The sequence below is a fragment of the Corapipo altera genome, unplaced genomic scaffold, assembly GCF_003945725.1.
Source record: "Corapipo altera isolate COAL_440 unplaced genomic scaffold, ASM394572v1 22, whole genome shotgun sequence".
Taxonomy (NCBI): Eukaryota; Metazoa; Chordata; class Aves; order Passeriformes; family Pipridae; genus Corapipo; species Corapipo altera.
The window spans coordinates 6,287,089-6,314,111 of NW_020884886.1; the positions used below are offsets into that span (position 1 = coordinate 6,287,089).

The 27,023-nt window shown below is 39.0% G+C and overlaps 1 protein-coding gene across 1 annotated transcript in view; it reads right to left on the minus strand.

Moving 5' to 3' along the window:
- Window positions 1-2,400: 2,400 nt before the first annotated feature.
- FBXL5 (F-box and leucine rich repeat protein 5) overlaps window positions 2,401-27,023 on the minus strand; it is a 35,404-nt gene continuing 10,781 nt past the window's right edge. The window contains exons 2-11 of the mRNA XM_027642947.1: window positions 25,583-25,798; window positions 23,783-23,878; window positions 22,815-22,998; window positions 20,491-20,673; window positions 17,998-18,123; window positions 17,150-17,298; window positions 16,870-16,952; window positions 14,296-15,018; window positions 11,361-11,509; window positions 2,401-3,053 (exon numbers count right to left, since the gene is read on the minus strand). Coding sequence (XP_027498748.1) covers window positions 2,977-3,053; window positions 11,361-11,509; window positions 14,296-15,018; window positions 16,870-16,952; window positions 17,150-17,298; window positions 17,998-18,123; window positions 20,491-20,673; window positions 22,815-22,998; window positions 23,783-23,878; window positions 25,583-25,798 — 1,986 coding nt within the window. The 3' untranslated portion in view covers window positions 2,401-2,976. The remainder of the gene's footprint in view (window positions 3,054-11,360; window positions 11,510-14,295; window positions 15,019-16,869; window positions 16,953-17,149; window positions 17,299-17,997; window positions 18,124-20,490; window positions 20,674-22,814; window positions 22,999-23,782; window positions 23,879-25,582; window positions 25,799-27,023) is intronic.

The following is a 27,023-nucleotide window of genomic DNA, read 5'->3' on the forward strand; positions in this document are numbered from 1 at the left end:
AGAAGGGCTGGACTCCATTCTCTTGGCACCCTCTCTTCAGATACTTACACACATTCATGAGGTCCCCTCTGTTGTCTTTTCCCAAGGGTGAACAGGCCCAGCTCCCTCAGCCTGTCCTTGTAATAGGTATGCTCCATCTCTGGTGCCCTTTACTGGACACAGCTCTCCAGATGTTCCTCACCAGGGCTCGGTAGAGGGGCAGGATCACCTCCCTAATGCACTGTGAGATACCATTGGCCTTCTTGGCCACAAGGGCACACTGCTGGCTCATGGACAGCTTGTTGTCACCAGGACCCCCAGATCCTTCTCCACAGAGCTGCTTTCCAGCAGGTTGACCCCCAGCCTGTCTGGGTGCATGAGGTTACTCTTCCCCAGGTGCAGGACTCTTTGTTGAATTTCAAACAGTTCTTCTCTGCCCATCTCTCCAGCCTGTCGAGGTCCTTCTGAAGGGCTGCACAGCACTGTGGGGTACCAGCCACTCCTCCCAGCTTTGTGTCATCAGTGAACTTGCTGAGGAGACATCAAACCCTTCATACAAGTCAGTGATGGATAAGTTAAACAATACTGGGCCCAGTATTGAACCTTGGGGGACACCACTAGTGACAGGCTTCCAACTAGACCCTGTGCCCCGATTACACCCCTCTGGAATATGCCGTTCAGCCAGTTCTCAATCCACCTCACTGTCCACTCATCCAATCCACACTTCCTGAGTTTGCCTGTGAGGATGTTGTGAGAGACAGTGTTGAAAGCCTTGCTGAATCAAGGTAGACAATATCCACTGCTCTCCCCTCACCCATCCAGATAGTTGTTTCATTGTGGAATCAATCTGGCTGGTCAAGCATAATTTACGTTTAGTGAATCCATGCTGACTACTCCTGCTTACCTTCCTGTCATCCATGTGGATAGAGATGGCCTCCAGAATGAGGCATCCATCAGCTTTCCGTGGATTGAGGTGACGACAACTGGCCTGCTCCCTGAGTCCTCCTTTGAACACCAAGGTGACATTTGCTTTCTTCCAGTCCTCAGGCACCTCTCCTGATCTCACAACCTTTCAAAGACGATCCTGAGCAGCCCCGCTAGTGTTTGCCAGCTCTCCCAGCACTCATGGATTAGAGTCAGGGGTTGCCACCACAGGTTCCCTCCCCTCTGACTTCCACCAGAAAGGAGTACATGGTCATCACATGATGCTTTGCTGAACACTGATGACAACTCCTAATTTTAGTCCATGGTATATCTGCAAACTGATTCAGTCCTCAGCTGTGTCTACCAGTCTGCAGAGAAAGCATCACCCAGCAGCAAGCAGAAGCTCCTCTTGCTGCACCTTCCCAGTCTTTGAAATCAGTTCTGCAACAGGGACAGATAAAGCAAACCCACTGTGTACCTTGTTACCAGCAGTCTCAGTCAGCCTTGCACAAACGGTGTCCATCTCCTCTCACCTTTGGGCACCAAACTCCATTTAATGCAGCTTACTTAAAGCAACAGTTGCTGGGTCAGTGGTGTCCTTGGAAACCCCTTCTGTAGGCTTCAAACTGAGCACTGGGCATTCTGCCTCTAGCCCGCAGTCACCTGTTAACCATGAACAGCCACCTCCACACCAACTCTGCATTCACTAGTGTTCTTCTTACCTTACTCCTCTTCAGTTTTACTGGGAGCAAGATGGTGTCAAAACTTGCAGTTTATTGTAATCTCCAGCTCTGCCTGCAAGCTGACTTCCCAGACACCAAGAATTTTGAAAGCTACTTAGGTCACCATGACTGGTGTCCTAAATAAATACTACTCAAAAGAATCTATCCAATTATGAAAATTGGTAAAAATTACTAGCTTGTATTGTCAGTCTTAAAAATTAGGCAGGATAGGGGGAAAAAAAACCTGTCTTCTACAAAAGCAGACACCTGTCCCTCCTCTGCTGAAGAAAAAAACCAACCTGAAACTGTGCCACCCATGAGCAGGTGGCCATTGAAGTTTACAACTTGACACGGGCTACAATACTCAACTCCCAAGCAGTGGGGTCATCCCCATACCACCACACACACACACTCATGCCCTACTCATACATTAATTACTCTTCCCTTTCTAGCAGATGTTTCACTCATCACAACAGATTCTCTGCCTTCCTGCCAGTCTCTACAGTTCAGAGAGGAGTCTTTTTAACTATCAAAGCAAGGGTGAAAACGTGTCTTCCACAGAGTTCAGATTAATGAAAACTGACTTCCTTGGAAGCTGTTTCAAAAATGCAACTTAGCGCAGTCATGGGAACAATAAACCCAAACCAAACCTCCCCCATGTACAGCACAGTTCACAGCTCTGCAACCACCACACCACCTACTAACCCGCCCAATCTCTGCGGCCTCCTGGCATGGTACTTTATACCTTGAAGCACAGATATTCAACTGCTGCATATTTTTTTAATTGGTGGGAATGTTTTATTTGAGTATGTTTTTCAAGCCCAAATACAAAACCAAATGCAAAAGGAAGGTGGCAATTTCCCTAATTCTGCAATATAAAGAACAACTTCAAGATGAAAGGAAAGGGGAAGAAACAAGGCTCCTAAAGATGTATAATTGTTACCCAAATGCAAACAATACAGTTGAAATTCTCTGCAGAGGTTTATACTGTACTTACGGATTCAAAATTAAGAAAAAAAAAAAAGTCCCCTTACACAAAATAATCCAGTAAAGTATATTTAAGTGCCAAACTTGGAAGAAAGTGGCATTAAAAAAAAATCTGAAGGTTTTCCCATATTCCCCAAATTATGTAAAATAAAACCCAACACCCTTCAAGCCAAATGGGATTGTGAGATTGTTACAACACTGTACAGTACACTCTTAATTAAGATTTTGAAGTTGTGGGCAGGGTCAGGCTAGTATAACAACTCTCACTCCAAGGATTGTTAACACAAGATGCGAACTGTAAGTAAAGTGCATGAAAGGAAGCCTGCTCAGCTAAATGAAGTAGACAAAGATCAGAAGTCAGCGGTCATTCGCCAGAGCGGCAGCAGGCCCGAAAACCACACTGCAAATTCTGGCATCCACTGGCGGTTTCAGCATGAGGACCTGCACAAAAACAAAAGAAATGTGAAAAGAAGAAAAGGCCATTTGTTTAGATTTATAGTTCTCGTAACCTGGTGATTCAGAAAATGCCTCCTTTTTTACGATGCGCTACACTTCGTTCAGCACTGTGAAGTCTGAAACACTGCCAGTACTATCATGGTACAAAACCTCACCTGGAACAGATGTTTTTCAAGAGATTTTTGCTCCAATAGCTTAGTGCCATGAAGGTAACAAGTTCAAAATGACACAGAAGTACAATAAGCAACACTAAATAAGCAAGTTTAAGTAAGCTGTCACAGTCAGCTTTCAGAACTGAGTATATTTTCACAATGCATTTTTAATTCCCATTTTTCAAATTCAGATAATGACAACATGGCATTACCAAACAAACCATAATCTCCAAAACTATTTCTACTATAATGGAAAGAGTTTTTTCCTTTTTTTCCCCATGAACACTTCATGGTTGGCCAGACCTCTCACATACTCTTGACTGAAAATTCAAAAACTAAAGAGAAAATCACTTTAGTATCACTGCAGTCATCAGAAGCCATAAGGCTAAAAATCAGCAATTCAGAAAGAAACAAGTTGCGAGCACAGACAGTAGAAACCAACACTGTAATTCTACCCACCTCCACTTACCTTCACTTACTGTTATTCCTTTAATTTGAAATGTTAAAGTGATCATGAGATAAGAAATTATTATATTTATTAATACAGGATTTTATTTCCTACAGCCATCTGCCTGCTTTGAGACCCATTTACATTCAGGCTGGTTGAACTCTGGCACCCAACAGAAACTGGAAGTGGGTTGCCAAGTTAACTCAAACAAGCTGGTAAAGACCTAACCACGACAACCCAAAATTCCCCCTCTTTGTACATGAGACAAGTCAACAAATAATTTACAGTGTTTTTAATGTATTTAGAAAATACTAACAGAATCTTGTAGTGAATTAGGGCACTGTGCCATGTCTGGCTTCCCCCCCCCCCCCAAAACATTAATTTGAAGTCATAATTAATTTTCAAGAATCTGGTGTCTGAAAATCAGCTTTATGCTTCACGCCACACACCAATGAGCAACACTCTATAAGATAATTAAGATGTGTGAGACTGAATAAAACAAACCTGAAACTATAACGAAGGACAATTTTTACAGTATGCAAAATAGTAAACTTTTCATTTGTCAATAAACTCATTTTTCTTTTCAAATCGTTTTATTCACCTGAACTAAATTTTGATCCTCCAAGTCACTTACGAGCTAGAGTTTGAAAGCTTCTTCATAAGTCCTTTAGAAAGGAGACTCGGTGCTTCTGAACAGCTGGTTTAGCAGAGCATGTTCTGTGCAGCAGCATTTTCCAAGTCGTAGCTGACCTTCCCCCAGCATTGCCACAGCTAAGCAGCACAGCAGTGATTTTGAAGCAACTGTCACATTTCTAGCAAAATGTTTGTTGACAAAACGTACAGAACCACAACACCCCAAGGAAGGGAACACTCAGTATACTTCAGTATTGGTTTCCACCCTTTCCTTGCTCATTTTAAGAATGTTTCTCCTCATGCTCATAACTGGAACACACAGAGTGCCCGTCCAGATCTGACCACTGCTCCATCTAACACTACCTTCATCACTCGTAACAGCAAGTGTTATCTAGAGAGATGACACAAGCCTATCAAGCACACCTTTTATGTTTTTCCAGCATCCCTAACTGTTGTATAGCAGGGACACTGAAGTCCATTTCCTTTAGTATTTGTTTATGGCTTAGTTGTGCATGTGGGTTTTTTAACCCCTTTTTAAAACATGCTGATACTAACTCCTTCCACAATTCCCCAAGGGACCAAGTTCCAGAAGTTCACTACACTGTGCTCTGCTTTAAATCAATCATCTACCTTCTTCATCCACTGTGCCTGAGCTATAACACTGCAGAATCTGGAAAGTTACCATTGCACATTCACCTCACCTACTGCTTTCCCAGTTCTGTAAAGTCATCCCCCTTTTCAGCCCTCTCATTCCCAGACTGAAACATTCCAGCCTTTTGAGTCTTCAGTTCCCTAACTTTTTAGTAGACCTCTTCTGTATCTTCAGTAACTCCATTACATACACTCCTCAAGATGGGGAGACCAAAACTTTGCAGTACTCCACATGTGAGTGCCCCAAGGCTTCCAGGGCCGTGCAGCAGCACCTCTATCTTGTTCTTAGCACCCTGATGATGCGTAACATTGGTGGGTTTTTTGGCTGCTGCTGCAAACAGGAAAGATCTCAGAATTAGCACCAACAGCTCTCTGAAATCATTATCTCCACTTTGCAACTGCCAGCTCTGAATTCAGTTTCATGCAATCACAGTTTGATTATTCCCAACCACCCAGACATATAATAACACATACAGCTATACTGAAGCACGTAAGAAGTCCTGGAAATCATCAGCACCAGTATCATTACCTGAGGACCACTCAGTATCACTCAAAAACCTGGAAATTACTGGGTGCATTTCTTACACCACGACAGCAGTGGAAATGCTGAGTAAGACTAACCTCAGCACAGAACTCTTAGGAGAGGAATGGGGAGAAACCTGTTGCCCTCCCAGGTTCCTGTCCATCCTGAACAGTGACCATTAAGCCCTTCCCCTTCTTCCTATCCTTTAATTAGCTTTCAGTTTTTAAACGAGTTTTAGAGCAACTTAAAATTTCAAAACCTTTGATACTTCTAAGTAAAAACTGCACCATCTGAAAAGCCTGTATGTTCATTTCCCAATTTATTAGGCACCAAATTACAAATAACATTAAGCACATCACAGTGAAATTTCACCCTTCTTCCCATGCTGCATTTCTAGTCCCATGTCTCATTCTCAATACCCTAACTGACTGTTCTTTATAGCCTCTGATAAAGAACTCTGATGAAATGAAATACTGAGGGTTCAAACACATCCCCAGAAATCTGTCCCCCTGTATTCTTTCTGTGTATTCTACTGTAGCATATGCAGGCAACTCCCATAATTTAGAGGATATTTTATGCTCTTATTATAACAAGGTAGTAAGTGCCATTACTGGTTGTTTTAACAGTAAGGTTATTTGGTTATGACTTATGTTTTGACATATCAGTTGATCTCCTTCATCAGGTCATTTATCTCCTCTGTAAAATACCTGATGCTCCCTAGTTTGCTCCTTTTATATTTCATACAGACAGCAAAATTCAAATGCCTTTGCTTTTCATAGCCACAGACACTGGGTTTGTTTCCCTAACTTTATTTACTACAACTGACCTTTGGCTTCCTAATCTCAGATTTCCCCAGTCTTTGCTACTGACCTCATTTGGGCTAGACTTTGTTTTTTAATTATCTCTGTTTAAACTCAAATGGTCTCTTCAATCTTTCCAAAAAAGCCACTCTCTCCTGTTTGCTTTGGACTCTGTATACAAGGTCCCCAATTCCTCTCACCTCACTGATGCACTAGGTTAAGAAATATGGTAACTGCATACAGTGCCTTCTATATTGTCCAGTGTGATGGCCATTTCAACCTAACAGTGGGGCTGAATCATTTTCATATAATCACAGAATGGTTTGGGTTGAAAGGTCATCTAGTTCCAAGCCCCCTGCAATAATCAGGGACATCTTCAACTCGATCAGGTTGCTCAGAGCCCCATCCAGCCTGCCCCTGGGATGGGGCTCCCACTACTTCCCTGGACAACCTGTTCCAGAGTCTCAGCACCTTCATTTTGCCCATTATTGCTTCTAGCACATCCCAGTTAGCGATGCATTGCATCTTGGAGCACACTGCTCCACACAGCAACTTCAGGAACTGTGCATGTTTTGAGGACCAGCTGATGATTTTGATTGAACTCTGCCAATTTTGATGAGCGCACAGAGCAAAAAACAACTGGCTGCTTGCAGTGTTAGGTTCTGGTTCACATGATAAAACATCATGGCAGGGAAGAGCCAGATACCATCACCACTGGACTTAACAAGGAGCCCCAAATTTAGTCCTTTAAAACAACATGCAATGGAAGCATGGGGAAGAAATTGCACATGCAGTGGATCATCCAGAGAAGTGTATTTCAAAAGAGTCTCCATCTTTCTACTAACTGTGAAGGCTTAATGAGTGCAAGCAGTGAAGTGCCTAAATTAAATGTGTTTTGGGCTGGTTCACCTGGAAAGCAAAGTTAATCAGGTTCTCATCTAACCTGCACAGTCTACATTACTGGTTTAGTTACTTCTAAACTGGATTACAGTAATGCTCTTTGCATGCACATCTGATTACTAAGATGCCTGGGTGACTCAGAATAGACATGAGGTCTGTTTACTCATGGTGAGCATATAAACATGTTCAGCAATGTAAGAGAGGAGCAGAGCTATCTGATTACTCCATTTTGTTATATGGACTAGCAGAACTAAACTAAGCCAAAATTTCCTAGAAAGAAATTTGGCATTTCAGCAAGAATACATGACAGCACAGGTTAAGACTAGGGAAACTGTCTGCCACCACCATATTCCCTCAGTCACTTGTTCTTGTTCTAGTTCTCGCCTATGGCAGCAGCAACATTCATGTGCATTACAGCAAGATGAAACCCTGACCCATCTTGAAAAAGGAAGAAAAAAAAAGGAAAAAAGGTAAAAAAGGAAGCTTACAGCTATCTCAGGTCTTGACTGAGTTTATCAAGTACCCCCACAAAGACTAGTGCTGGCCACAGGAAGGCAGAAAGAATGAGCTGGGAGGAACAAAAAGGAAGGAAGGAGAGACAATTTCTTTCACAGCCACCACCAGCAAGAGGCTCGCTCCATCATGAACACTGAAACTGTATTTGATGGTAATGTAGCAACAGTAATACATTACAAATATCACAAGATCACAAAAAAAGTGATCAAATTAGGTTTTAAAAATATATAAATATTTATTTTTATAAATATATATAACTTATAAATACATAAATTAGCTTTTTAAAATATATAGAAGCAATATTCAATTCAAATCTGATTTTACTAAGTGATACTCTCTATCAGCCTTTGGTAAAGTTATATTTAACAGACATTTATGAGAGCACCTTGGTTATCTGTAGAACCTAAAGACTGAGACCAAACTCTTGTGATCTAACAACACTCTAATCCTGCATAAATCTGCATGCAGTAGTCCATACATGTTAAAAGAAACTGCTAAGTCTTGGCTCCACTGCTGACAGATCAACTCTGACCAATGACATTCTAAATGCCAGAAGAGTGAATCATCAGAATCACCACAACTTTATTTCATTTATGCCCTATTTCTTTAATTACAGCACCTGAGAACTACATAATTAAAAAAAAAAAAAAACTCTAGAAAGTGAATCATACTTGAAAGCTTCGAAGAACTACTGCTGCAGAAATTAGGGAGCCCTACTTTTGTAATCCCAAAGCTGACAGCAACTCCAGGCTTTGAAACTGAGAATGCAGTCAGAAGAATGGACACAGCTGGACAAAACAGCCTTAGGAAAATAAAACCTTCTCAGTGGCAAGAGGTAACTCAAACATTAAACTCTTCTTACTGCATTCAGTGTGATCTACAGCCCAATTTGTTTCAGATGTGAAATGAAATCCGCCATTAGAAGGGATGTATACTGACTTGTTTTCAGCTGCAGCTGAGGGTTATCTAACTCCAAGTCTCCAGCATTGTGCAAAACATAAGGAGAGATCCTAAACATTATTATGCAAACCAAAAACTGAAGTCAAACTAACAGTAAACATAAAATAAGTTTGGAACTGCATGCAAATTCATGGTCTCTGCTCACAAAAGCTGCACCATGTTACTACTGTGCAACAGCAGTCTGAGACTCAAACCCAACTACCTAACCATAGCTGCTCCACCTTTTTAGTTTTGCACTACTAGAAAAGTAGAGCAGCTATGGTTAGATCAGCACTTGCTGAAAATGCAAAAATTGAAACCAACATGCCAACCAAACAAGTCCAGCAAGCCCTCCACAAAGAAATTCCAATGAAGATGTGTTTGTGTGTAAGGGGTCCCGTCAGGCTCTGTGTTTATTAAAAAAACCAAACCAAAACTGAAAATAGGCTGCAGGTAAAAGTAAAGCCCTTATTCACAGGCAGATGACAAAGTCGTATCTTTATTACTTAAAGATGGCTAAATTCCATGCTGTTTGCTCCGTTTTTTGTTCTGCTAGACCAACAGGTTTTCCACCACGATCCCAGAACATTCCTCCTTCCCCGAAAACAATCACTGATAAGCTGGTGGGCAAAGAAAATTATGAAATTATTCTCTACATGCTTACAGGTCAGTAAACTTTGTGCAGCAGTTAGTAATATAATCTATAAATGTGCAAATAAACAAACAGATTCAGATATGGATTGATTTAAATGAAACCGCTTTCCCTACTTGCCTCAGAAATGTCAAATGGTATAGAAATAGCTGTTGCAGGAATCCTGCTGCCCACAGGGTGAAATAAGGCACCAGTTTCACACTGAACAGCCCTATGACAATGAAGTTCGATTGAAAATACAAGGAACAGCACCCAGATAAAACTTCAAAGGATTCAGTTATAAAGGTTACTTTCCACTACAGAATTTTGCTTAGAATACCTCTTTTAAGTTTTTATCAACCTCATTCTTAAAGAAAACAGCCACAAACTTCTGAGATGCCACTATTTCTCAACAGATGTGAGAAGTCAGACCATTACAGTCTCACTGTCCTGTTCATTTCTCTCTATGGGAGAAACTGTTGATCCAAAGGCCTGCGTGATAGAACCAAGCAGAGCTTACAGGCTCACAGCTTCCAGCAGGCAGTAAAAGGAAGGAAATAAACAGGAAGAAGATCAGGACAACTTTACAGAATAGTTTAAAAATACTCTGTTTAAATATAAATAATTTCTTGAGGTTACTGTGGAACAGCCAAGCTTTAAAGTGGTGGACTCACACAGCGATTCGGGCTTTGTAAACTAATACTATGATGACTGTATTTTAGGGACAAGGAGAGAAACAGAACTGTTTGAATACAAACCAGAAGATCATGTCCGGTATTACTGACAGAAATATAAATAGAGGAAAAGTAGCAAGGAATCAGATCTAAAAGGAAAGGGCTTTTAACTAGCCTTTGAAGACATCTTTAAAGTCAACATAATGCAGGAAGGAGAGTCAGTGAAGGGTTTTTAAAAAAGAAGCCTTAAAATTTTCAGGTTGAAATGAAAGACTATAGAAAACAGATTTCTAAAAGCTGTAGTCTAGATGGAATGGAAGGAAGTAACAAAAGGCAAGTGCCTCAAAACAAACAAAAAAAGCAGTAGTGTCAAAAAAGCGCATAAAGTCCAAAACTTACAGAAGTAAAATATGATTTAATACTTTCACTTCTAATATTAGGATCCAATCTAAGTGCATTATCTTATATCAATTTCAATGGATTGAATACTCAAATATCAGTACAGGTTTGCTTATAGTATCAAAGCTTTGGCATCTGGTACCCTGGCTGGGACTACATCTCAATATGGATGCAAATTATTGAGCTGGACACCATGAACTACCAGAAAATACAATTTTGTTTTACACACAATTAGATCTTATAATCAGTTATTATCCTCTTTTCCCCTTGCCTTCTGTTGCACTTACCTGTTTTAAATTCACACACGGAATACAAGTCACACCATGGTTCCAATCTCTAATGCTATGAATGCTTACTGAACCTAACCTAATAGACTGAATTCCAGTGTGGTGAACACTGAAAAGACTTGCAGCATGAATGTGTTTTACACATTTATCAAGATCCTTCTCCAGCTTAGATCCATCTCTAAGTTACTGACTCAAGAAAAAAAAAAAATTACGTTTTCCATAAGAACGTGTGATGGTAGGATCAAAAATATCCTATACCAAAACTAGTGCCATATGAGAGGTTTGCATGGCAAAACACAAGTCATTCCTTTCCTAAAAATCACTGCTTTGGTACTAACCTAATGAAGCCTCCATCTGAGGTTATGATCATAAAGAAAACACACAACTATATGGTTTACAGGGAACATAGGGAGAGGGCAAGTGTGTATTTCCAGCTCTGTGAAGACTTACTTTCTAGCCCCAATTATTTATGCTAAATTAAGTTACAAGACACAAGGACTAAACATGCTTTCCCAGGTAATACAGAACTGTACTAATGTCAAGGAAAAAAAAAACAACCTAAAAGAACAAATGAGGAAAAACTAACAGTTGTCATTTCATAATTAATCTGTGAAACTCAGTGCTACACAGCCATCAAAAAAAAAAGTGGGGTTTTAATGGTTGTTTTTGTTTTAAAAAGCATCCTTAAACCAAGCATCACTCCCCAGAAAAGCATCACATCCTCATAAAAAGACATTACCGTTAATGTTGTCACAGTAGTAAAAGTGTTCATCTTTTAGAGAAGGACATGCAGAAACTAAATCCTGCAGGCCTGCACCAGTTACAGTGAGACACCCCGAGAGGTTAAGGTGTTCCAAATGTGGCAGTCCTCCTCCCAGAGTCAATGCCCTGTTGACAGACAGAAGAGACATGTTAAGAGCCCGCACAGCACTAGACTGACAAGCACTCCACTGCATCACCCAGTCACAGACCTAATTGCACCTTGTAACAAAAAACACACCTCTAATAAACCATGTAAATTTAAATCTGCCAGTTTCTCTAGCCTATATAGGGAGATCACCCTGGAAGCTGCATAACAGATCTGAAAAATGAACTGATTTCTCTAGAAACTAACAATTCCTTCTGACAGACTTAAATGGTTAATCCCTTTTTTATGAATGACATCAGAGACAACCATTTCAAAAAACTACCAAGCCATTCTTCTCCAAAATACCACTGATTTAGGCAGGTCTTCCTAGGTGATGTGTATTCCTCATCTCACCCTAAAAACATGACACCCCCAAGTTTGGTGCATTACACTTCCCAAAGTTTGACTGTCTTTTTTTTTCGGTTACAGTTATTTTGGAATCCAAATTTGTGTTTTCCTAGGACTGACAGCAGAGCTGCTCTCTGCCAACACACCTTATTATTTAAGTGGAATTCTCTATTTTTCCTTCAAGTGCAAGAGAATTTGGCTGCTGATGCAACAGGCACATGGACATACCACACCTGAGCAAATACTCCAAGTTAGCCTGCTCATTTCTCTGGGACCTCACAGAGCAGCCAGCACAAGTTCAAGTAGAAACAAGCTCCCCTGCCTGAAAAAAACACCAGGTTTGAATCACCAAACTGCAGATTCAAACCAGGACATAAAACTGGAAATGCCTTCAGAGCATCACTGTACAAGCTTCTCCTGTCAGCAGGCAGAAGTAGAACTGCTGACCACAAAACCAGCTATGAGGTGTTTATATAGAAAATTTTATCATCTTTCCCCAGGGACTCTAGCTATCTGGTGACTGCAAAAAGCACTTGTTGCAGCACATTGTCACCTTCTAAATACTGTCTTTTACCCTAAAAGCAGCAATGGGAAACCAGCAACACAACTAAACCCTTCCCATGACTCACTGACCACATCTCTTTGGTCCCAGATTACTGAGTCATGAAAAACCAGATCAGTAACAAACAAACTACAAACAGCACAACCTAACCAGCACCTAAAAAACCTCAACATTACTTGTCCACTTCAACACTCAAAGAGTAGCAAGCTCCAACACAAAGCACAGATATCTGAAGTTCACTCAGAATAAGAGTAACACCAGTGAGTGAAAGAGTAGGAAGAACCACTGCAGGAGACATCTGAACAGCTGGTACTAGTGAACATCAAATGGGGAGAAAATCTCAGGAGAGACAAATCAATGCCAGCAGGACCTCACACTATTTCTCAATTAACTACAGCTAACAGCACAGGTATGATTGAAGTCTTCCCACTCCCAGAAGCTTTAATTAGCCCTAAGTGCTGCAGCACACCTGAGCAGGTGGCTGCAAGTGCTTCAGCCTCATCCCATTTCAGTATGAAGCAGTAACTACATTTTTCTGACACAATACAAAGTATCAATGGCAAATGTCAAACACAGGAAATTCTGTAACTCTTGAATCCATCTTAATGTTCAAGTCAAACATTTTATCTCCTCCTTTAAGTGTTATATGAAGTCATATTTAACATGTTCTGCACATACAAAATTATCGTAGGATCATTTGGGTTGGAAAAGACCCTTAAGATCATTAAGTTCAACCACTAACTCAGCACTGCCAAGTCCACCCAAGTGCCATATCTATACATCCTTTAAATACCTCCAGGGATGGTGACTCCACTACTTCTCTGGGCAGCCTCTTCCAAGGTTTGAAAACCCCTTCAGTGAAGAAATTTTTCCTAATACCCAATCTAAACATCCTCTGGCACAACTTGAAGCCAGTTCCTCTTGCTACCTGAGAGAAGAGACCAAGTTTCATCTGGCTACAACCTTCTTTCAGGAAGCTGTAGAGAATGAGAAAGTTGCCCTGAGCCTCCTTTCTCCAGGCTAAACAACCAACAGCTCTCCATGAGACTTGTGCTCCAGATCCTTTACCAGCTCCACTGCCCTTCTCTGGATTTGCTTCAGTATCTCAGTGTCTTTCTTGGCATAAAGGGCCCAAAACTGGACACAGTACTCAAGGTGTGGGCTCACCAGTACAGGGGGAAAATCACTGCCCTGGTCCTGCTGGTCACACTATTTCTGATACAAGGCAGGATGCCACTGGCCTTCTTGGCCACCAGAACATGCTGCTGACTCATATTCAGGCACTGTTGACAAGTACTCCCAGGTCCTTTTCCACAGGGCAGTTTTCCAGCCACTCCACCCCAGCCTGTAGTGCTGCCTGGGAATGTGCAGGCCTTGGCACTTCGTCTTACTGAACCTCATACAACTGACCTTGTCTGATCAATTCAGTCTGTCCATAAATTATGTCATTATCCAGACAGGTAAACAAGATATTATTCCAGTTTTACAAAGTTTCAAGTGTATTGACAGGCATAATGAAAAAATTGGTGAATCAACACAATTTCCTAATAAAAAATTACTAAAGATCAAGTTTATAAGCATTAATAATGCCTAGAACAACAAATTCACAAAAATACTTGACTTCAGAAGACAGATCTAAAAGATTTTATTGTTCTTAAATCTCCAAAAAAAAGCTGGAGAAAAGCTGGAGTCTAGTACTATAAATATTTTAAGAAGCAAAGACCACTTAAAACTTGCCAGAGTTTCTTCAATAAAAATGTTTCTACTGAAATCAGGCAGATTCACCCCATAATGACCCAACAAATAAAATCAGAAAAAGACATAATGCAGCAAAATAGCTTTAAAATGTCTCCTCACCTGAGAGCACGGTCTGTGATCTGGTAACATCCTGACAGACTGAGAAACTGAAGAACTCGTGCAGTCTCTTCATCTGTTTTTTCACTCCCAGAGTATGCAGAGTCTTTTTTCTCTGACTGTTTAGTCCTTATTGGTTTTTTACACAGTGCAGAGGACTCTGGAAGTGCTCGAATAGTTCTTAGTGCTGTCCCAGCACAACAAAACGAGTGACCGCAGTAAATCAAGTCAGTAGAAGCACAGTGCTGCTGCCACCCTCTAGTCCTTAACCCATAAATGTCTCTACTGTAGCATGATGCAGAACAATTAATATGGGATGTTGGTTCCATAAGACAAAATCCTTCAACATTTCTGTGTCTCCACTCTGCAGCATCTTCAATGTCAGCTAAATCATCTGCATCCAGCATCCACACATAAGCAGAATTGAAGTTTTCTGAGCCGTCAGGTCTAGTCCAATGCTGCTCACTGCCTCCTCCCTCAATGAGGTTTTCATCGCTGATTTCATGCAAACAATTATACTTCGGGTTGGTCTGCAGAGTAATCTCTTTGTTTTTCCACGAAGACTTAGCATTCCTGTTTCTGCAGCTTTTCAGAATACCTCTGGTATAATGAGTTGATATGATACCCAGTGCTCTGGAAATCCTCTCTATAGCCACATCTGTAATTTTTTCACATCCAGACAGATCAAGATGGCGTAGATTTTGACAATAGCCAACTGAAGACCAACTGAAATCAGGAAAAGAAGTGTTTGGTTTGTTGGTGGTTGGGGTTTCTTTAGGTTTTGTTCAGAAACAGCTGTTAAGGCTAAATATACAAGAGTACATTTCACAAGTAAAATACTTATATTAATTCACAGAATATTTAAAGGAACTACCCCAGAATGGTTAGATTTGATACTCCAAGTGCTGTATATATGCCTAGAAAAATTATGTCTAAAGAAATATGAAATCAATCATAAATCAGTAACAACCTGTATTTCTCCATATACTGAGACTTAAAAGAAGTCCAAATATGCCATTGAAAAAAATTTTAATAACAGATCAGACTGCAAGCACTGAATACATGCATAACAATTTCCAACTGCATTATATCCAGCAGAAGCTATCAGGAGACATCCAAGTGACTAGACACAGCTAAGTTCTCAGAGGGCTGAAAATACTGAACTAGCAAATTTCACTCACAGCCATCCCCCAAAAAATACATCTGAGATAATACTTTGAACTGAATCATAGAATCATAGAAACAACTGGGTTGGAAAAGACCTCTGAGATCATCAAGTCCAACCCCTGAACCGGCCCAGGCGACATCAGCAAGTCACGACAGTCGAGCCTGAGAGAGGGAAAATGGACCAGAGGAGATGGAACCGGACGGGGTCATTGAGAGAATATTACATAGCAGTTGTAATTTCTAGTATTTTGAGTTTCTCAAGCTTGGCTCTTTATACATATTGAATGATCAGAATACTTAGATCATATATCCTCCTGTCATTTCCCATTTCTTTCAGGAAGACTAGATGGATTCCTGAAACACATTCTGTGTACAAAACTAATTATTCCATAAGTAAATAGAGATCAGACGTTTTCCTGTTAACAAAACCTCACTCCTTCAGCCTTATCTTTTCCAAGTGAAATAGAAATTTTATCTACATTATTATTGTTACATTAGCTAGAAAAATATATAGCTGATTTAACTGATCTTTACCTATCTGTAGCTAATGTTACCTATCGTTTACCTTCCATAAGCCATTACTTATATTTACAGCAAGACAAACTCATTTTCTGAGTTACAAATTGGAGTGTTGGAAGTACAGATGTATGAGGAGTGGCAAGTAAGGCAAATTTCACTAGATATTGACAAAGGTTCACAGAGACTGATTTCTGAGCCCCAGAAATTCTATAAAGCTATTATTTCAACTGAAACTTCTTGTACAACCTGTAGAGAGTGTTGCTACCAGCATCCACGCTGGCAAAATTTTCTGTGTTGTTCACATATAAAGCTTGAGAGCACTACATGATGTAAATGCAGAATACCAAAACACCCAGAGTCTCAATATCACAGTAAGACCCATTGGTGCAGGTTCTACATCCGTGCACCATCCTGACATCAGTGATATTTCCGCAAGCTTCAGTAAAACTCAGGAATCTGAAGTCACCACACCTAAGCCTTAAACCTTTGCCTACCATTTGATCAGTGTCTCAAACAGCAGTATTCCAAACCCTACCAGCTATATCAGACCAAGAGAAAACCTTAATTGAGAGACTCCGTAAAAATCTACAGACAATTTCAAGTTAATTGTTGTTAATATTAGAACAATACACAATTATTGTTATGGATAGCTACACACTGACTGGTACAAAACATCCAATAGTGAAGACAGAGCATTTTAAATGGCCACGACAAAGTTACAAGTTTCACTTGATGTTTCATTGATTTGTTACTCTGGTTTAGTTCTTAGTTATGTGGGATTTCTGAATGTGATTTCTGTTTCTTTCCGTATTGGCAACAGACTAAGATATGTTTGGATGTTTCTCCCACCCCTCAATTCATTTTTTTTAAAGGAAACAACAATTATCTAACCTTTCAAATACAGAGTCTGAAATATCAGTTTGAGTGAGATCCAAATATTCCAAGTTGGGGCAAAGCTCCAAGATCTGTCTAACCTGAAAAAGGAAAGGAAAACAATCAGTAAAGACACAAGCCAGTAAGGCTGCACACGGCGTCAAGAGACAACATGTAAATTAACAGTCTTTTGAATTGCAACCCATGTTCACTGCTCAAGCGTTTTGAACTCAAGCACATCAGTTATTAATTAGGGGCTGCACAGTCAATTATTAAATGCCAGTTTCAAATTACACACCATTTTGCTGGACACTGCAGAACTGTAGGCCAATACCAACGTCTTCACTGAGGAGCCTACTTGCGGGAGGACATGATGAATTAAGCCATGAAGTAAACGTTTTTCCATTTGTGCTATATTAATGGCAAGCGAATCTTCAGCTGCCTCTTCTGCAAAATAAACCCAAAGGGAAAGATTTAAATACACTTGGAGTCATTTGGAATTCACCTTGCCAACTTATACCCAACAAGTTATTGGAAAACTAAAGAAAGCTTAAAAAGGCACAAGTTTCAGAAAGTATCTTATATCAAACCTTTTCTGAATTCTAGCTCAATGGACTACTTAAGCCTCATCTTTAAAAAGTAGATGTTTATCTTTCTAACAGTCCTTAAGAGTTTAACTCCAACAGCAAGTAAGACCATTACGAGTCTTAAAAGAAAATTACCATCAAAGGACTTCAAGAAGTATTTACTACGGATTACGTATTGCTCAGGGCTGACTCAGGCAGATTTCTTTTACAGAAATACTATATTCATAGGGCATTTCATATCCTGTGATATAACAGCTTAAGACCAATTTTAAATTAAACCTAGAATGCATTAGGATGCAAGATGATTCATCCAAACCTCCTGAGGAGATTAAGCCTAGCTTTTACTTCCTTAACTCCAGACACATCCCCATAACTCTTGTTTTACTTACTCTCAAGTTTGCTCTTTCCTAGACAAATTAATTCCACGCATTAAAAATAGCTACCTTCTTCTCTCCCACCAACACCCATTCCCCTTTTTTTTCCCACTCAGCTCATTTATTTCTTAAAGCTACGTCACCTTCGGGGAAAAAACCAATTCACCAAAATCCATTTTACCTACCAGATTCATCTATATCAGCATCTTCATCCCATTCCTGGAAAGCACGACTTTCATCTTTTCTATTTTTCACCCATTCCTCATCAGGTTCTGTCTCAATATCTGCTGCAGGACCACTATACCAGTCACCTACTCACCCCCATACCCCAAAAAAAGAAGAAAAAAGAAGTTAATCAAAATTTCTCATCACAGCAGAAAACAGCAATGGTAACTTCTCAGTATACTGTGATCTAACTTGAAGACATAAATGAATTTTGCATTCATCTCAACTAAGGCTGCATTGACATAATTCTTTGTCTGATCTATATCTTAAAGCTTCAATATTCCTGGAACAGCTTCAGTACCATCACAGAACTCACAGCCTATTATGCTATTCTGAGACATGCCTGCTGTCCTTTTTTGCTTAGCAGAGATCAATATGATCACAAAAATAACAGAAATAATCATGGAATATTTGGATTGTCTAGGTGCTGAAGTTCTTTCTGGCATATAAACTAACCCATCAGCTTGTAGTATAACACTTGGTTGAACTTATCTTCATTTTCCTCTGGAATCTCATATTATGCAGTCAACCAGAATGTATTTTATTAGCCTGGTTTTAGTCACTGCACATGACAACTCCGAGATCATGAAACCCAAATTCTGTAAGCACCCTACTTACAACAGCTCCTTAATGTACGTTTTATAACATACATATGACTCCAATCATTACACAATAATTTTTTAGAACATCTGGATGAATGTGAAGATCAGCAACAGCTCCACTGTTTTAGCTGGTAGGGTACCCCTTCTCCCCAAGAGTTGCTGCACAGGCATTAATTTACTTCTAGTTTGGGTATATTGCAGTGTTGGGCCCAGGATAAGCATGTTTGCTGCGTCCCTCAATACAGACATGCTTAAAAACAAAAACACCTATTCTACTATCTCATAGCAGAGGACCCCACTCTTCCTAAAGCAAGAAGAGCAACTCCTCTTGAGCAGTGTCTAAAAGAACAAAATTTCTTATATGAGCAACACAATGACAATGAAATCCTAACTGATCATTAACCAACTGCAAAGGGAAAGGTTTTGGTAAGGTTTGTCATGTTAAACCCATCTTTATATTACATAAAAAGCCTCAGAAGCCCTCTCTGTATTAGGAGGTGGAAAAAGTTAAAAATTCAACTAAGCCTACCTAAAACTAGAATTTTATGGTTTTTCCCTCCCTCTGGTAGTAAATCTCTTTTGAGAAGCTTCCACACAATTTAGAGCACTCCTGCACAAACAACTGTAGTAGGACAGACAGTACGTCATGAGACCAGCTTCCTGTTGTGCCAAAACCAGGTCTAGAAGCACTCACTTTAAGCAGCTGCCAATTATTTTTTTTTTTGTGCTGCACTGAATTATCAAGCCAACTAGGTTTTAAATGAAAATTGAAGAATTTGAACTCAGAAACCCCTCTACTTTTGAAAGTCAGGAACCAAAGTATTGTCTTCAGTAAGATTTACCCAAACAAAAAAATTAATTAAGACCAAAAAGTTATTTAATTCCTCTCTGCCTTGTACAGATTTTAGAAGTCATAAAGGTTTGGCCAGAAGGAAGTTTTTAGCCTTTATGTATCTAAAAAACTTCCTCTCTTTAAATCTTAAAGGCAAACAAAATACTTACTAAACAGCACAGATTGTCTCCTTTTTACTGAAATACAGATATGGCAGCAATTGTGAAGCCTGCAGTGCCATACTCCAGTGATTCTTTAATACTGACATAAATATGGACATAAAGCTACAAATACACTCTGATGACTCATAACTGGCCTCAATGCAATACAGAGTATTCTGTCTATTTGAAAGGGTACTTTTCCAAAGGTCATTACTTCTCAATATGAAATTTTAATTAATAGGAGAATCTGAGGAACAAAAGTTATAAAAAAAACACTCCGTCCTTCCTGGAGTAGAATTTATTGAAGTAATATATCTAAAGAATACATACTAAAAATAACATTCATACAGTTTTAAGTCTGAATGTAAAAAGTAAGACTAGATTGTGAGGAAACATCAGAAATCCATTTATTTTAAACTTCCATTCTACAGTTATGTATTCTATTTCTACCTAGTAACCTAATGAAATCATTTTACTGATATAGGTGTAACAGCAGTATTTATAACTCAAAACTCCTTAGATTCTTAAATAATTCAGATGTTGTATTAGTGAATACACTTGCTAGCATTCATAAAGCAAACAAACCTCAACAAAACTAGGCAACAGTCTGTATACAAAATCTACTCATGAGTTACAACTATGACAATTTCTAGTTTCTAAATTGTACAAGATGGAAGTATGTTTTAGGGATTTTTAACATTTAATCAAGTTTCAGGACACCATCCTTGTCAGAAAGGTACACCCAGCATGCTCAGCTGTCAGGCCCGTTGTATGTGACAGCCTATTCTAAAATACTCCTTTATAGACTGCAAAATGCTGATAATTGATGTGCTTTCAAAAGAATTAAATTTAACTTACCTCTGGCCCAGCGAACAGGGTAAAGATGTTTCCAGAGAGATCCAGTTTTAGCCAACTGTGACCATTCAGTGCTTACTTGACTACACTGACATAACTCTTGGGGGTTAAGGTAACTGAAAATGGTCACCATTACTTCAGGAGGGAGATTAGTAATATTTGTGGTGTGCCCTGTTACTTCAGTTTCTGAAATATAGAAAGTGTGTGTTAAGTGATGCACAGCCTCATAGCTTTAAATAACAGTAGTGGAACTCACATTTTGACTATGACAATCAAAAAAAGAGTGTCTAAAAAATTTTATCAATTGTTCAGTAAAAGGTAAGTATCAGTTTAGCTTTAAAGAGCTTTCACTGTAATAACACATTGAACAGCAACAATAGCTCAATTTTCTGTTTGCCACTTTATCAACCAGCTCATTTATTCCAACCCAGACCTCCCAAAGGTTCGAAAAAGCCCCGGACAAAAGTAAATTGCAGCTACTCAACTACAGGAAGATAAAAGCAGTACCTACTATAAGTTAAATGCTTTTAAAAAAAAAAAGCCTTCGGTCACAGATGATACATGTACCTGGTTTGCCACATTCCCAGGAAACAGTACCAGCACATGGAACCTACCAGCTGGGACCACTCCCACTGAAAGCACTCAACCTCTCCACTAGGACACAGCCAGAAGTCCATGCTCAACCTTTTGCAGCTGTCTCATATTTTATTTCTGACCACCGTAACTATTACTTCAATCTAGTAACAGCAGGAGGAACCATTTCCAATAGTTCCCTCATCACCATAGTACAAAGAGAGCTGCAAACTGTGTAAAGTAACAAATTCACAGCTTTGGTTACTGAGTTTTTTTGTCATTTTAAGAGATTTTTAACGTTTTGTTTCAGGACAATTTCCTTGAGAAAAAATATTTCTAAAAGAGTTTTCAGGAGTCCTTAGAAATAGCAAGTTTCAAAAATTAACCGTTTTACTTTTAGAGTACCTAAGACTTTACAGAGAGACAAGCATCAAATTTCTTTTTGCAAAGAAGCTTCAAAAGAGAGCATAATGTAAACTTTACCCCGTGAAAAAGCTATTGCTACTTTGGAAATTAAATACAGTTTCACTTGGTGAATCGATATTTATTTGTACACTTAGTGTGTTGCTGCAGGTAAATTACAGAGAATTTTGCATAAAAATGCAGTTTAAACCTGTACAGGAATGTAAGCTGTGTTATTTTCTTCCCTTTTTAAAAAAATGAATGCAAGAGACATACTCTCCTCTAAAACACAACCTTTGCAGAATCACTACTGTCCCAAAACCACTATTCCAGCTAGACTTAACAGCAAGTCATGCCATAAGGCTACTTCTGTCACATTCATCTGTTAAGACTCAACAGTATTTCACAGAATGGACCATGATCTTTTCTGAAGGCTTCACCTGGAGGGCAGAAAATGACCAGTTGAGTAGTTCACAGAAGTCAAGTTTCATCAAAAAAATCTCATTACAGAGTAATTTTTCACATTTTTTCTAAAGAGAACAGCACATCTTATCAACACCACACACAGTTCATGACAGCTTGCTCTACTTACCAGTCTCACATCTCAGTATTACACTTTTGGTACACTAATTCCCCTTCTTTGGGGCATTAACTCTTCTTTGTTAAGAGTGAAAACTGTAAATACCGACAACTTAGACTGATTCAGCAGTCATAAAACAAACCTGAAGTGTACTTTGGTAGTTATCCATTTACTCTAAGTTTCATCAGAAAAGGTAGTTAGAGATGAATGCAAAATAAATATCCACTTTCAGAACACACATTTCATCTGACCTATTCACACGTTTCACAGATTCATTCCCAGTTTCTTAACGATTCCTGAGAGGCCCAGGGAAGTTAGGTAATGGAGTTGGGAAGGTGAGTTGTTTCTAATTTGAAATATTGTTACTTGGCTAACAATTCTGCGTTATTAAACCATCAACAGAAAAGCTTACAAAGCTATCCTGAACTCCAGGAATGAAATGCAGGGTCTGCAAATAGAAAATATAATTTCAATGGAAGCGTAAAATTAGAAGCTAATTATAATTTCTGTCTGTTTATTGTATCAAATATTAGCATGGGAGGGAAGGGAGCATAAGAAGGCAGAAAACAGATAAACAGTGAAGTACTATCTACATAACAACCTGCCAAGAAGCCTGTATCAAACAGTAAAGTTCCTGAAGTTTCAAACTGGTGTGAAGAAATGCCCATATAAGAACTATTCTATCTACCCGTACATAACTTTAGCTATGTCATGGGTGTGGTTTTTTAGATAAAAACTGCAGTTTGAAAATTACTTTAATTAGATGCTTCACCTTGATCTGCCTTCTCATCCACAGAATACTTGAAGACCTTCTGAAGCTCTTCTGCTTGATTCCACTTACTAAACCCTCTGAATTCTGCAGCCTCTTTCTGTGAGCAGTGCTGTGCAATTACTTTCTTCTTAATATCTTTTAGTTCTTCATAAGTAAAGTATTCCATCAACATTGGCTGAAAAACCTAAAGCAAAGGAAAAAGGGAAAAAAAATCTGGTGCTGACAGACATAACATTACACAGACCTAGCAACACAAAACGTCCAGTTTCAATTCTCTCAAAGTAAAACATGTCATACATTAAGTGAAGCTAAGGACAGGACCACGGAAGTTCTGAATTCCAACCCTTTGCTTGCCAGCAGATAACTGTACAGTATCAGACAAGCTGTTCACCTGTTTTCCCCACCAGAAAAGGGAAGTGATTAAAGCTGCTCAACCTATGGAACTTATCGAGTACTCACTCGGAAGGCAAAGCAGCAAGAAAGAAAAACATGAGAAAAGACTTCCCTTGGACAGACTTTGGAAGAAGATGTTTCCCAGTTTTTGGATACCCATAAATCATCAGACTGGCAGTACTAGTCTGTGTTTCAAATATAGGTCAGAGGCTGTTTGGGAGTGCCAATTTGAGTCATGAAGCACTGCTTTACAGGACCTCTCTTTTCTCAATCAAGTTTTGCTACACATCCCTTTAAATAACTACTTGCTGCAAACAAATCCCAGCCCCAGTGGACTTCTGTTATCAGTTTTTTAAACAATCAGGATTTCATCATAAACTTTCAACACATTCATGGTTTCAGAATGTGTCACTTTCCAGTCAGGGAACTTACAATGACACCATAGTCCTAAATGCAAATTAGCATAGCAACAAAAACAGAGAATTGAAAAAAAAGAACCTCTAAGCCTTTTGTCTCTATTCAGTCATTCCAAACCCCAAAGAAGATCATCAAATCTGAGGAAAATTTTTACCTACCTCCTCTTCCTCTTTCATATGAGGAAGGAAATCCCTGGTAAAGGCTTCCAACCTCTCCTTCAGCTGTTTCGCATAGTTTAGCTGTTCATATTCATTCTGAGAAGAAAGCAAAGATTTAATGATTGTCCAATCTCATCCATTTAAGGACTGAACTGTCAAATAAAGGAGTTTCCAAGGAAAGTCCATTATGTCTTCCCCGTGCATGCAGCATGTTTGCTCTATTTCATGTTAAGAATGTGTTCGCTTACGAAGCTGACAGTCTGTACTGGCCCCTTAACAGGCAGAGCAAAGTATTCCCTTCCTGCCTGGTTCCAATTTATTTTGTTAGCATATATGGATTCATTTGTCTAATCCCATTTTTACTTCACAGTAAAGACTGAAATATGCCAATCTCACAGTCTCACACAAAGTTCAAAGTAGTAACTGTCTAAATTAAGTATTTGCATGGTTTGCATAAGAATTATTCTGGGATACATTTTAGAGTGAAGTTCCACTTCATCTTTTAACTGAATGCATTTTACATTAGTTATTCTAAAATTCTACCCTCCATATTATAATTGGAATTTATAGTCAGACATGTATAGATACTTGCCTTGGAAATTGAAAGAACTCTTAAATAAAGTAACTGATTTTTAAACACTTAAGTTAGACCAACCTCATCTATCAGTTTGTTAGCTTGTTCTCTGTGCCAGTAATAAGAAGCTGGCTCTGAAGTCTCCCCAGTAATTGCAACATATTGAAGTTCCTTGTAACTCTTACAGTAAATGCTGTATGTTTTTCTTTTCAAACTTCTACAACATCAAGAAACCCTGACTATTACAGAGAAAAGCTTAAGTCATCAGTTTAAATTGAACTAATCACACCCTAAAAATAGTTGAATAGTTCACATATAAGAAATCTGATTTTGCACACTTAAGAAGTCAAGTAACTCGCATCCTATTAGAGAAGGTGTAACACAAAGCCAAGTGTCAAATATCCCTTCTCTTTCCCTTTCCTTCATTTTCTGATTCATTAATGGAAACAAGATAAATCTTAGATGGGAAAATGAAATCAATCAACTGCATATTTAGTATTTATCTTACTGAAAATTCAGAGCACACATACTAGAAATGTAACATGGGATCTTAAATTACTACTGGAGACTACACTACAGTACAGGAAGGGGCTGCTGAGCTGGGTATCCCAGGGGAAAGACATGGTAGAATTAAAGTAGGATTCTACTGGAGAAGAGCTTAACTTTCAGTCACTGTCACAAAAGCCAGCTGGAGAAACAATATTTAGAGTTTTTAGAGGACTGGCACATTAACAGCATTACTGAGCTAGAAATTACTGGAAGGAGTATATGACTCACAGAACAAACAATGCTGGTTTTTTTGTAAGTCTGGGAATCATCTCCATTTGTGACAATAATACAACACTATGTACCACAAAAAAAAAAAGATACTTGGGGTTTCCTAACAAACTAATAAAAAACATTATTTCTATAGCCAGAAATTTTTTTGACCAGTTAGCAGAGCAGTCTTTATATTTGAATTTCCACACTGTCTCTCCAAAACACCTCCAATTATGCAGTGATGGCTGTCTGTCACAAAATACATCTCTGAAAAGAGTTTTTACTAGAGATTTAGTAATTGTGATGAATAGCAAAAGAGTTTGTGTTTCTGGGAAGTATCAAGAAACTATAAATGTTTCTTCTTCCTCCTTAGTTTAGTTGTTGAGAATATTAAGAATTGAGGCAAACTAATATGTAATCACAGCATGAGTCCCTTAGGGCACAAATCCTTCTCCTAGTCTACTTACCTTCACATTCTTTAACCCTTTCTCAAAGAGGCTAAGCATCTCTGAGAGTTTGTTGTCCGAGTGCACATTGTACACTGTCCGGCTACGCTGCTGAAGCAAACCAATGATACACTCATTTTCAATCTGCTCATGCATTTTAAACTCCTTGAATGTGGCATAAAGAGACTGCAGCAGAGCCCGAAAATCATTGTTGTTGGAGAAGTTGGTCTTGGAAAGCTGGAAGAAAGAAAAGCTCATTAAAAAATCATGTCAAACTCAAGTTAAATCCTTAGAACAGTTATTAGCTCCAGTGATTTGCTGCTTTCATTACTTATAAAAGCTGCACACCTTCAGTTTTTTACATAAACAGAAGACAGTAAAATCAAAGTTGTATTTAAGCAACATAAGCCAATCTTGTGAAACACTGAGGTAAACAAATGTAGAAAGATTTCCGGGCAGAAATCAGTGCAATTTCCTCAGCCCAGCAGGTTACTGAAAGTCTGAGCCCCTCTCCCAGATCTGCATTTTAAGTCCGTACCAAGAAGCCATTAACAAATCCCTGTGCCTACCTTTAGGGATGCATTATCTACAAGGAACATTGAGTACAAACTACACTAGCTGTTGAAGGTTTCCCATGGACCAAAAACCAACAAATCAAGACAGTACAAAGTTCTAGGTAATACAGTAGTGCCATTTTTACATGTGTACAGTCACCATTGGCAACAACACGTTTTCAAACTGCATTTTCCTCTGGTGACTTTAGAAAAATTCTTACGTTTTAATCCATGTCCAGTTTCAAGAATCATAGCCCACAGCAGTATACAAGAGAAAGCATTCTAAAAGTAAAAAGTTTTTAATTTAATTCACAAAACAAGCCACTGGAATAGTCAGCAGTGCCTTAGTTTACAAAGGTTCTGGAATCTCAAGGTTTAACAAGAAATGGGTATCTGAGAGATACATGTTCGTACACAGTACTTACATCAAAAAAAACTACAAACTGAGATATGTAAAACTTTTTTTCATTTTAAAAACCCCAAACGTACTTATTCATTGTGACATTGCATTGCCACTTCCTGGCAACCACCAGCAATGCAACTGAAACACACTGGACACCTGCCAAGCTCTTATGCAACTCCAAGTCAGCTGTACATACTGTACATTACATGCTGTACATATGAGCAAAATGACTCATTATGGAAAACAAATTTACTTAGCTTCAGAAGAGAAAGAAAATAATGCACAATTAAGAGGGTTTTTTGTTGGGTTTTTTTTCCCCAATAGGCCAACTACTGGCGGGTCGGAAAAAAATTGATGTTTGTAACACGCTGTGTTAGGATTTGAGGCACATGTTGTTACGCACATATCGCTAACAGGAAAAGATCTTGGCTCCAAAGACATTTCTATCCTACACTAAGCTCAGAGAATGCAATACACAGAGCAGTGGTACCACACAAAGCTGAAG